Raw genomic sequence first — 12688 nt, 5'->3', positions numbered from 1 at the left:
GGTGTGGGTGGGGGTGTGGAGGTGGGGGTGTGGGTAGGGGTATGGGGGTGGGGGTATGGGGGTGTGGGTGGGGGTATGGGGGTGGGGGTGTGGAGGTGTGGGTGGGGGTATGGGGGGAGGTGTGGATGGGGGTATGGGGGGAGGTGTGGGTGGGGGTGTGGAGGTGTGGAGGTGTGGGTGGGGGTGTGGAGGTGTGGGTGGGGGTGGGGGTGTGGATGTGGGTGGGGGTGTGGGTGGGGGTATGGGGGTGGGGGTATGGGGGTGTGGGTGGCGGAATGGGGGTGGGGGTACGGGGTGTGGGTGGGGGTACGGGGTGTGGGTGGTGGTGTGGAGGTGTGGGTGGGGGTATGGGAGTGGGTGTATGGGGGTGTGGGTGGGGGTATTGGGGTGTGGGTGGGGGTGTGGAGGTGTGGGTGGGGGTGGGGGTATGGGGTGTGGGTGGGGGTTTGGGTGGGTGTGGAGGTGTGGGTGGGGGTATGGGGGGGGTGTGGAGGTGTGGGTGGGGGTGGGGGTATGGGGTGTGGGTGGGGGTATGGGGGTGGGGGTATGGGGGTGTGGGTGGGGGTATGGAGGTGTGGGTGGGGGTGTGGGTGGGGGTATGGGGGTGTGGGTGGGGGTATGGGGGTGTGGGTGGGGGTATGGGGGTGTGGGTGGGGGTATGGGGGGGTGTGGAGGTGTGGGTGGGGGTATGGGGGTGTGGGTGGGGGTATGGGGGTGTGGGTGGGGGTATGGGGGTGTGGATGGGGGTATGGGGGTGTGGGTGGGGGTTTGGGGGGGTGGTGGGTGGGGGTATGGGGGTGTGGGTGGGGGTATGGGGGTATGGGGGGTGTGGAGGTGTGGGTGGGGGTATGGGGGTGTGGGTGGGGGTATGGGGGGGGTGTGGAGGTGTGGGTGGGGGTATGGGGTGGGGGTATGGGGGTGTGGGTGGGGGTATGGGGGTGTGGGTGGGGGTGGGGGTATGGGGTGTGGGTGGGGGTATGGGGTGTGGGGTGGTGGTGTGGGTATGGGGGTGTGGGTGGGGGTTTGGGGGGGTGGAGGTGTGGGTGGGGGTTTGGGGGGTGTGGAGGTGTGGGTGGGGGTATGTGGGTGGGGGTATGGGGGTGTGGGTGGGGGTATGGGGGTGTGGGTGGGGATGTGGGTGGGGGTATGGGGGTGTGGGTGGGGGTATGGGGGGGGTGTGGAGGTGTGGGGGGGTATGGGGGGTGTGGGTGGGGTATGGGGGTGGGGGTGGGGTACGGGGTGTGGGTGGGGGTACGGGGTGTGGGTATGGGTGTGTGGGTGGGGGTATGGGGGGGGTGTGGAGGTGTGGTGGGGGTGGGGGTATGGGGTGTGGGTGGTGGTGTGGGTATGGGTGTGTGGGTGGGGGTTTGGGGGGTGTGGAGGTGTGGGTGGGGGTATGGGGGTGTGGGTGGGGGTATGGGGGTGTGGGTGGGGGTATGGGGGTGGGGGTGGGGGTATGGGGGTGTGGGTGGGGGGGTATGTGGAGGAGGGTGGGCACTGCGACCCATGCGGAGGAAGCTGTCAGTTTTCACGGTCTCACTTCACAGAACAAAAGAGAGTTTCCAAGAAACACACGGATGCTGAGTGACACGGCCGGAAGTGAAGCTGTCTCACACTGACAACCTCTCACTCGGGGAAATTCAGACAATGCAACTTCTTTCCCCATCTCTGTCTCGCTGGGGTCCGGTTTTCATAGCAACAGACCTCGCCCTAGACACCGTCAGCAGGCTGTTGAACCATGGAGTGCATCACAGCTAGCCCTGACCCCTGACCCTGGCTTTAGTCAATTCACACTCCATCCAGCAGGGCTGACTGGACAGTGACCAGGAATGGGGACCCTGGCCACGTTCCCCCTCCCTCTCTGAGCTCATTGCAGTCTCGAATGCCATGGTAATAGAGAATGAGTAACTGCACAGACTGGTTATAGACTCACAATGATCACGCCTGGACCAGACACATAAATACTGTGGCCACAAGAGCGGGTCAGAGGCTGGGTATTCTGCAGCCAGTGTCTCACCTCCTGACTCCCCAAAGCCTTTCCACCATCTACAAGGCACAAGTCAGGGGTGTGATGGAACACTCTCCACTTGCCTGGATGGTGCAGCTCCAACAACACTCGAGAAGCTCGACACCATCCAGGACAAAGCAGCCGCTTGATCGGCCCGCTACCCACCACCTTCAACACTCACTCCCTCCACCACCGGCGCCCCCTGGCTGCAGTGTGTACCATCTACACGATGCACTGCAGCAACTCACCAAGGCTTCTATAGCAGCACCTCCCAAACCCACAACCTCTCCCACCTAGAAGGACAAGGGCAGCAGGCGCATGGGAACACCAGCACCTCCACGTTCCCCTCCCAGTCACACACCATCCTGACTGGGAAATATATCAGCCGTTCCTTCATCGTCGCTGGGTCACAATCCTGGAACTCCCTCCCTAACGGACACCGAGACTGTTTCACCAGGAGGCAGAGATTCGTTAACAACATTCTCAGAACCAAGTCAAAGGAAGTGAATCAAATGTTGCGGCTGAAACACTGACAATTCAGGCTGCGAGAGTGATTTTTTATTAAAAGAGACTATACGAGCATGTTGTGATGGGAAACATTGGAGAAAAACAGTGAAGGTTTGATGGGAAACCGAGACATCAAACTCCGGCAAACACCGGAACAGCCAACACTTAAAGTAACAATGTCTGTCTTTCGAACGACCATCGCTCCACAAGTATTGCCTCTTGGGCTGCCACAGGCTGTGTATCCAAGGAATGTGGAGCTTGGGAGTGGGATTGTTGCATGCGAGGTGTTTGCAGGGATGGAGTCAGTCTTGGGTGCGGCTTGTTGCGACAATGGGGCTCTAACACAGAGAGCTGATCTCACTCTTGGTACAGCCCCACTTACAGCAGGCATTGGACAGGCCCACCACCACGTCCCTCCCCTTCCTGTCGGTGCTCCTCAAAGCCTCCAACACATCATCAGAGATACTCCTCCTGCTGCGACCCTCATCTCCAAATCCCACCAGGACCCTCCAGCTCTCGGGCGCATAGCCGGTGACATCACCAGCAAGATTCCAGTCATTGGGATTGACATCGTCTGTGGTCTGCTCCAGGTGGCTGAAGGGCTCCGGGATGTCTGCAACAGAAACAGATCATAAGCTTTAGCACACACGGACATTAGCATTAAATAATCTCCAAATAATCCAAACAACTAAAAGTTAGTTTGCAGTAAGTTCAGGATTTCGAACCTTCTCCAGCACATTTAGAACAATCACACGAACAGGAGGAGGCCATTCAGCCCCTCAAGCCTGTTACACAGGAACAGGAGGAGGCCCATTCAGCCCCTCAAGCCTGTTACACAGGAACAGGAGGAGGCCCATTCAGCCCCTCAAGCCTGTTACACAGGAACAGGAGGAGGCCCATTCAGCCCCTCAAGCCTGTTACACAGGAACAGGAGGAGGCCCATTCAGCCCCTCGAGCCTGTTACACAGGAACAGGAGGAGGCCCATTCAGCCCCTCGAGTCTGTTACACAGGAACAGGAGGAGCCCATTCAGCCCCTCGAGTCTGTTACACAGGAACAGGAGGAGGCCCATTCAGCCCCTCAAGCCTGTTACACAGGAACAGGAGGAGGCCCATTCAGCCCCTCAAGCCTGTTACACAGGAACAGGAGGAGGCCCATTCAGCCCCTCAAGCCTGTTACACAGGAACAGGAAGAGGCCCATTCAGCCCCTAGAGCCTGTTACACAGGAACAGGAGGAGGCCCATTCAGCCTCTCGAGCTCGTTCTGCCATTTCATTAGATCACGGCTGATCTGAACTCAGTATTGAGGGTGGTGAGAGATGCAGGGGATATACTCACTGCCCCCAGCCTCAGTAAACTTCCTGCTGGCTCCCCCCCTTCCTACCCCGGGGCACTGGCCGAGCCCCCCCCCACTTCCTACCCACGGGCACTGGCCGAGCCCCCCCCCCCTTCCTACCCACGGGCACTGGCCGAGTCCTACCCCGGGGCACTGGCCGAGCCCCCCCACTTCCTACCCCGGGGCACTGGCCGAGCCCCCCCCCACTTCCTACCCACGGGCACTGGCCGAGCCCCCCCCCCTTCCTACCCACGGGCACTGGCCGAGCCCCCCCCCTCCTACCCCGGGGCACTGGCCGAGCCCCCCCCACTTCCTACCCCGGGGCACTGGCCGAGCCCCCCCCACTTCCTACCCACGGGCACTGGCCGAGCCCCCCCCTCCTACCCCGGGGCACTGGCCGAGCCCCCCCCACTTCCTACCCACGGGCACTGGCCGAGCCCCCCCCTCCTACCCCGGGGCACTGGCCGAGCCCCCCCCTCCTACCCCGGGGCACTGGCCGAGCCCCCCCCACTTCCTACCCACGGGCACTGGCCGAGCCCCCCCACTTCCTACCCACGGGCACTGGCCGAGCCCCCCCCTCCTACCCCGGGGCACTGGCCGAGCCCCCCCCACTTCCTACCCACGGGCACTGGCCGAGCCCCCCCCTCCTACCCCGGGGCACTGGCCGAGCCCCCCCCCTTCCTACCCACAGGCACTGGCCGAGCCCCCCCCACTTCCTACCCCAGGGGCACTGGCCGAGCCCCCCCCCCTTCCTACCCCGGGGGCACTGGCCGAGCCCCCCCCCCCTTCCTACCCCGGGGCACTGGCCGAGCCCCCCCCCCCTTCCTACCCCGGGGCACTGGCCGAGCCCCTCCCTTCCTACCCCGGGGCACTGGCCGAGCCCCTCCCTTCCTACCCCGGGGCACTGGCCGAGCCCCCCCCTTCCTACCCCGGGGCACTGGCCGAGCCCCCCCCCTTCCTACCCCGGGGCACTGGCCGAGCCCCCCCCTTCCTACCCTGGGGCACTGGCCGAGCCCCCCCCCCCCTTCCTACCCCGGGGCACTGGCCGAGCCCCCCCCTTCCTACCCTGGGGCACTGGCCGAGCCCCCCCCCCCCTTCCTACCCCGGGGCACTGGCCGAGCCCCCCCCTTCCTACCCTGGGGCACTGGCAGAGCCCCCCCCCCTTCCTACCCCGGGGCACTGGCAGAGCCCCCCCCCTTCCTACCCTGGGGCACTGGCAGAGCCCCCCCCCTTCCTACCCCGGGGCACTGGCCGAGCCCCCCCCCCTTCCTACCCACAGGCACTGGCCGAGCCCCCCCCCTTCCTACCCCGGGGCACAAGGCCGAGCCCCCCCCCCTTCCTACCCACGGGCACTGGCCGAGCCCCCCCCCTTCCTACCCCGGGGCACTGGCCGAGCCCCCCCCCCTTCCTACCCCGGGGCACTGGCCGAGCCCCCCCCTTCCTACCCCGGGGCACTGGCCGAGCCCCCCCCTCCTACCCCGGGGCACTGGCCGAGCCCCCCCCCTTCCTACCCCGGGGCACTGGCTCCTGTCCCAGGTGAGATCAGACAACACTCATTTCATTTCCATCATCCGCTTTATGACAGTTTTAGGGCCTGTGAATAAGTTGCAATTGACAATCTCTCTCTGCGGTTGGAATTATTTATAAAGCCCCGTGCTGCTGTGACCTCGTTTCACTACATCCCGTCTCAGAAAGCTCGTCTCATACTTCAGGCTCCCACCCACAAGCTCAGCACAGGAAGCCTGCAAACTCCAACTGCAACCGGCTCGACCCACCATTCAACACCTTCCTGTGCAAGCACAGGAGATGCAACACCTGCCCTTTTACCCCCTCCCTTCCCACTGTCCAGGGCCCCAAACACTCCTTCCAGGAGAAACAGCGATTTACTTGTATGTCTTTCAGTTTACTTTACTGTATTCGCTGCTCACAGTGTGGTCTCCTCTACACTGGGGAGACCAAGCGTAGATTGGGTGACTGCTTTGTGGAGCACCTTCGTTCAGTCCGCAAGTGTGACCCTGAGCTCCTGGTCGCCTGTCACTTTAATTCTCCACTCCCACTCTGACCTCTCCGACCTCGGCCTCCTACACTGTTCCAGCGAGGCTCAACACAAACTGGAGGAGCAGCACCTCATCTTTCGATTAGACACTTTACAGCTTCCTGGACTCAACATCCAGTTCAACAATTTCAGAACGTAACCCCTGGCAATCTGTGCCCCCCCCCCCCCACAGAGCCTGTTTCTCCGTGTCTCTAATGGCAACTGGTTATTATCCCACCATTCACACCCCATCCTGACTAATGTGTTTCTAACTCCTGCCATTACCATCTCAAGTCGGCCCATCAACATTAACCATGTCAGTCCGATCCGACACTGCTCACACTCAGGGACACGAGCGAGTGTGTCAGTCCCAACACAACACAACTCTGGGAATCCTGGCCGATTTCTCTCTCTGCCTAGCCCAGGGCACTGAGCCCAATGGTGGGCCCAATTGCTGCTCCCTTGTGGAGCTGCTGCCTGGTCCTCCCCAGCAGGCAGGTAATCCACTGGGATCCAGCCTGGGTCACTCTGCCTCACACTTGGGGTGGATTCTTACCCTTACTGTTGGGCCACTGACTGGACACAGACCTGGCCTGAGGATCGTTGGTCTCTCAGGGAACCCATTACCTGGTCCTTCTCAGGGGGTGGGTAATCCACTGGGATCTGGTACTGATGGGTAATCCACTGGGATCTGTTGCCGTGGGTAATCAGCTGGGATCTGTTACCGCAAATAATCCACTGGATCTGTTATTGGTGGGTAACCCGCTGAGATCTGTTACCAGCTGGTAATCCGTTGGGATCGATGACCACAAGTGATCAACCGGGATCCGTTACCAACAGGTAATCCACTGGGATCTGTCGCTGGTGGGTAATCTGCTGGGATCTGTTACGGTGGTTGATCCACTGGGATCTGTTATTGGTGGGTAATCTGCTGGGATCTGTTACTGCAAGTAATCCGCCCGCTGGAGAGTCCACACTGCGCCGAGTGTTATGGGTGAAACAATCTCCTAGTAATTCTTACCTGGTGTATTTATCCCGACCCTTTTCCATCTGGAGCCTCCGCAAGTGAAAATGACGGCCCGGATAAACTCTCTCCCGCAGAGCTTCACTCCCAGAGCAGCATTCCGTGCCTCGCCCTCCAGCGGGAACTCCGAGATCAGCAGCCAGACAGCCAAGGTGAACCAAAGCTTCTGCATCTCCCGGGATCTGCTGTCTTATCCTGTGAAACGGCAGGTGTGAGGAGTGAGAGAGAAGAGAGGGGGGGAAGAGAGCGAGAGAAGAGAGGGAGAAAGAGAGCGAGAGACCGGAGGGAGAGAGAAGGGGGGCGGGAGAGGAGAGAGGCGGGGAGAAGAGGGGGGGGAAAGAGAGCGAGCGAGGGGGAAGAGTGAGCGAGCAGGGAGACAGTGTGTGAGTGTGGTACAGTCAGACTGTCTGCCTCCCCTAACTTGGAGTGTGCGATATTTAAACCCTTGTTAACATCTGATAAAGAGATGTAATTACAGAGCTGTCACAACACACAGCAGGAGACTGATGGTTTAATGAGCAGCGTGGGGATAGTGTAAAGGTCTCGGTGAGCGAGGTGCAGACCGACACATACTAAACGCACGTTGCCTTTGTAACTTATCAAACAAGATATTAAACATCATTTTCATCAACACTCACACAAAGCCAAAGATAGAACACCCGGAGATGAATTATTATGTTGCAAATGTCGAGACCCCATGGCTCACGTCACACATTCCGTCACAAATCTTTGTTCAAAACCGTTAATTCCTCTCCGTCCCCTCTCGCTCCGATCGTCTTGGAGAGTCAGTTCCACAGCCACCAGCTCACCTCACTCGAGGACCAGTCCTGAGAGAGCCTGGTCAGTGAACACCAGCTCTCATCCGATCCTCACACACAGCGACCTGCAGTCTCTGGACACAGGATCGGGGTGATTGTAACTCTCCCTATGGGGCAGAGACTTCAATCATCCATACAGACTGGCGTTTATAGCGGGCATCATCTCATCGATCAGAAACTTCCCCAAGTACCTCTCTTCTCCCAATAATACCATGGGATCTTAAATATCCGCCAGAAATCAGACGGGGCCTCAGTTTAATGTTTCATAGAAAAACAAAGAAACATAGACATAGAAAATAGGTGCAGGAGTAGGCCATTCGGCCCTTCTAGCCTGCACCACCATTCAATGAGTTCATGGCTGAACATGCAACTTCAGTACCCCATTCCTACTTTCTCGCCATACCCCTTGATCCCCCGAGTAGTAAGGACTTCATCTAATTCCTTTTTGAATATATTTAGTGAATTGGCCTCAACAACTTTCTGTGGTAGAGAATTCCACAGGTTCACCACTCTCTGGGTGAAGAAGTTTCTCCTCATCTCGGTCCTAAATGGCTTACCCCTTATCCTTAGACTATGACCCATGGTTTTGGACTTCCCCAACATTGGGAACATTCTTCCTGCATCTAACCTGTCCAAACCCGTCAGAATTTTAAACGTTTCTATGAGGTCCCCTCTCATTCTTCTGAACTCCAGTGAATACAAGCCCAGTTGATCCAGTCTTTCTTGATAGGTCAGTCCCGCCATCCCGGGAATCAGTCTGGTGAACCTTCGCTGCACTCCCTCAATAGCAAGAATGTCCTTCCTCAAGTTAGGAGACCAAAACTGTACACAATACTCCAGGTGGCCTCACCAAGGCCCTGTACAACTGTAGCAACACCTCCCTGCCCCTGTACTCAAATCCTCTCGCTATGAAGGCCAGCATGCCATTTGCTTTCTTAATCACCTGCTGTACCTGCATGCCAACCTTCAATGACTGATGTACCATGACACCCAGGTCTCGTTGCACCTCCCCTTTTCCTAATCTGTCACCATTCAGATAATAGTCTGTCTCTCTGTTTTTACCACCAAAGTGGATAACCTCACATTTATCCACATTATACTTCATCTGCCATGCATTTGCCCACTCACCTAACCTATCCAAGTCACTCTGCAGCCTCATAGCATCCTCCTCGCAGCTCACACTGCCACCCAACTTAGTGTCATCCGCAAATTTGGAGATACTACATTTAATCCCCTCGTCTAAATCATTAATGTACAGTGTAAACAGCTGGGGCCCCAGCACAGAACCTTGCGGTACCCCACTAGTCACTGCCTGCCATTCTGAAAAGTACCCATTTACTCCTACTCTTTGCTTCCTGTCTGACAACCAGTTCTCAATCCATGTCAGCACACTACCCCCAATCCCATGTGCTTTAACTTTGCACATTAATCTCTTGTGTGGGACTTTGTCGAAAGCCTTCTGAAAGTCCAAATATACCACATCAACTGGTTCTCCCTTGTCCACTCTACTGGAAACATCCTCAAAAAATTCCACAAGATTTGTCAAGCATGATTTCCCTTTCACAAATCCATGCTGACTTGGACCTATCATGTCACCTCTTTCCAAATGCGCTGCTATGATATCCTTAATAATTGATTCCATCATTTTACCCACTAATGAGGTCAGGCTGACCGGTCTATAATTCCCTGTTTTCTCTCCCTCCTTTTTTTAAAAGTGGGGTTACATTGGCTACCCTCCACTCCATAGGAACTGATCCAGAGTCAATGGAATGTTGGAAAATGACTGTCAATGCATCCGCTATTTCCAAGGCCACCTCCTTAAGTACTCTGGGATGCAGTCCATCAGGCCCTGGGGATTTATCGGCCTTCAATCCCATCTATTTCCCCAACACAATTTCCTGACTAATAAGGATTTCCCTCAGTTCCTCCTCCTTACTAGACCCTCTGACCCCTTTTATATCAGGAAGGTTGTTTGTGTCCTCCTTAGTGAATACCGAACCAAAGTACTTGTTCAATTGGTCTGCCATTTCTTTGTTCCCCGTTATGACTTCCCCTGATTCTGACTGCAGGGGACCTACGTTTGTCTTTACTAACCTTTTTCTCTTTACATATCTATGGAAACTTTTGCAATCCATCTTAATGTTCCCTGCAAGCTTCTTCTCGTACTCCATTTTCCCTGCCCTAATCAAACCCTTTGTCCTCCTCTGCTGAGTTCTAAATTTCTCCCAGTCCCTGGGTTCGCTGCTATTTCTGGCCAATTTGTATGCCACTTCCTTGGCTTTAATACTATCCCTGAGTTCCCTTGATAGCCACGGTTGAGCCACCTTCCCTTTTTTATTTTTACGCCAGACAGGAATGTACAATTGTTGTAGTTCATCCATGCGGTCTCTAAATGTCTGCCATTGCCCATCCACAGTCAACCCCTTAAGTATCATTCGCCAATCTATCCTAGCCAATTCACGCCTCATACCTTCAAAGTTACCCTTCTTTAAGTTCTGGACCATGGTCTCTGAATTAACTGTTTCATTCTCCATCCTAATGCAGAATTCCACCATATTATGGTCACTCTTCCCCAAGGGGCCTCGCACAACGAGATTGCTAATTAATCCTCTCTCATTACACAACACCCAGTCTAAGATGGCCTCCCCCCTAGTTGGTTCCTCGACATATTGGTCTAGAAAACCATCCCTTATGCACTCCAGGAAATCCTCCTCCACCGTATTGCTTCCAGTTTGGTTAGTCCAATCTATATGCATATTAAAGTCACCCATTCTAACTGCTGCACCTTTATTGCATGCACCCCTAATTTCCTGTTTGATGCCCTCCCCAACATCATGACTACTGTTTGGAGGTCTGTACACAACTCCCACTAACGTGTTCTGCAGCTCTACCCATATAGATTCCACATCATCCAAGCTAATGTCCTTCCTAACTATTACATTAATCTCCTCCTTAACCAGCAATGCTACCCCACCTCCTTTTCCTTTTATTCTATCCTTCCCGAATGTTGAATACCCCTGGATGTTGAGTTCCCAGCCCTGATCATCCTGGAGCCACATCTCTGTAATCCCAATCACATCATATTTGTTAACATCTATTTGCACAGTTAATTCATCCACCTTATTGTGGATACTCCTTGCATTAAGACACAAAGCCTTCAGGCTTGTTTTTTTTAACACCCTTTGTCCTTTTAGAATTTTGCTGTACAGTGGCCCTTTTTGTTCTTTGCCGGAGGGGTCAGTTTGGAAGGTTCTGTGGGTGGCAAGAAGAGGGGGTACCATGGCAACAGAGGCCCAGAATTACCTTGTGGGGCCCAGAGGCCACTTTTCCTCATCTTCTTTCTGTTTTTTGCTTTTATCTCCTTTTTGTTTCCCTCCGTCGCCCTGCATTGGTTCCCATCCCCCTGCCATAATAGTTTAACTCCTCCCCAATAACACTAGCAAACACTCCCCCTAGGACATTGGTTCCGGTCCTGCCCAGGTGCAGACCGTCCAGTTTGTACTGGTCCCACCTCCCCCAGAACCGGTTCCAATGCCCCAGGAATTTGAATCCCTCCCTGTTGCACCACTGCTCAAGCCACGTATTCATCTGCGCTATCCTGCGATTCCTACTCTGACTAGCACGTGGCACTGGTAGCAATCCCGAGATTACTACTTTTAAGGTCCTACTTTTTAATTTAGCTCCTAGCTCCTTCAATTCGTTTCGTAGGACCTCATCCCTTTTTTTACCTATGTCGTTGGTACCAATGTGCACCACGACAACTGGCTGTTCTCCCTCCCTTTTCAGAATGTCCTGCACCCGCTCCGAGACATCCTTGACCTTTGCACCAGGGAGGCAACATACCATCCTGGAGTCTCGGTTGCGGCCGCAGAAACGCCTATCTATTCCCCTCACCATTGAATCCCCTATCACTATCGCGCTCCCACTCTTTTTCCTGCCCTCCTGTGCAGCAGAGCCAGCCATGGTGCCATGAACTTGGCTGCTGCTGCCCTCCCTTGATGAGTCATCCCCCCCAACAGTACTCAAAGCGGTGTATCTGTTTTGCAGGGTGATGACCGCAGGGGACCTTAAACACTGTTATAGGTTACTTACTGATATAAAAAAGAAAAACTACCAATCACCAGCCAATCACTTACCCCTTTGGCTGTGACGTCACCTTTCTACTTCTTTTCTGCTTTTTCTCCCGGCTGGAGCTGCACAAGCTGAGCCTTTTATAGGTCTCTCCACGCTGCTCCCGCCTCTCACCGATTGCCGCTGAAATCCCTCAGTACTGCCCCTCCGACAGTGCGGCGCTCCCTCAGTACTGCCCCTCCGACAGTGCGGCGCTCCCTCAGTACTGCCCCTCCGACAGTGCGGCGCTCCCTCAGTACTGCCCCTCCGACAGTGCGGCGCTCCCTCAGTACTGCCCCTCCGACAGTGTGACGCTCCCTCAGTACTGCCCCTCCGACAGTGTGGCACTCCCTCAGTACTGCCCCTCCGACAGTGTGACGCTCCCTCAGTACTGCCCCTCCAATAGTGCAGCGCTCCCTCAGTACTGCCTCTTCGACAGTGCGACACTCCCTCAGTACTGCCCCTCCGACAGTGCGGCACTCCCTCAGTACTGCCTCTCCGACAGTGCGACACTCCCTGAGTACTGCCCTTCCGACAGTGAGGCATTCCCCCAGTACTGCCCCTCCGACAGTGTGACACTCCCTCAGTACTGCCCCTCCGACAGTACGGCGCTCCCTCTGTACTGCTCCTCCGACAGTGCGACACTCCCTCAGTACTGCCCCTCCGACAGTGCGGCACTCCCTCAGTACTGCCCCTCCGACAGTGCAGCACTCCCTCAGTACCGCCCCTCCGACAGTACGGCGCTCCCTCTGTACTGCTCCTCCGACAGTGCGACACTCCCTCAGTACTGCCTCTCCGACAGTGTGACACTCTCTCGGTACTGCCCCTCCGACAGTGCGGCACTCCCTCAGT

The 12688-nt window shown here is 56.2% G+C and overlaps 1 protein-coding gene across 1 annotated transcript; it reads right to left on the bottom strand.

Moving 5' to 3' along the window:
• Positions 1-2853: 2853 nt before the first annotated feature.
• On the bottom strand, positions 2854-7080 carry rln3a (relaxin 3a). The gene is made up of 2 exons (XM_070873764.1): positions 6906-7080; positions 2854-3128 (listed from the first exon to the last, which is right to left on the bottom strand). The coding sequence occupies exons 1-2, from the start codon at positions 7078-7080 to the stop codon at positions 2854-2856; spliced, it is 450 nt and encodes a 149-aa protein (XP_070729865.1).
• Between the last annotated feature and the right edge of the window lie 5608 nt (positions 7081-12688).

This window comes from Pristiophorus japonicus, unplaced genomic scaffold (assembly GCF_044704955.1).
Source record: "Pristiophorus japonicus isolate sPriJap1 unplaced genomic scaffold, sPriJap1.hap1 HAP1_SCAFFOLD_563, whole genome shotgun sequence".
Taxonomy (NCBI): Eukaryota; Metazoa; Chordata; class Chondrichthyes; family Pristiophoridae; genus Pristiophorus; species Pristiophorus japonicus.
Note: the sequence above shows the minus strand (reverse complement) of the source record. Positions and strands in the feature narration are given on the sequence as shown.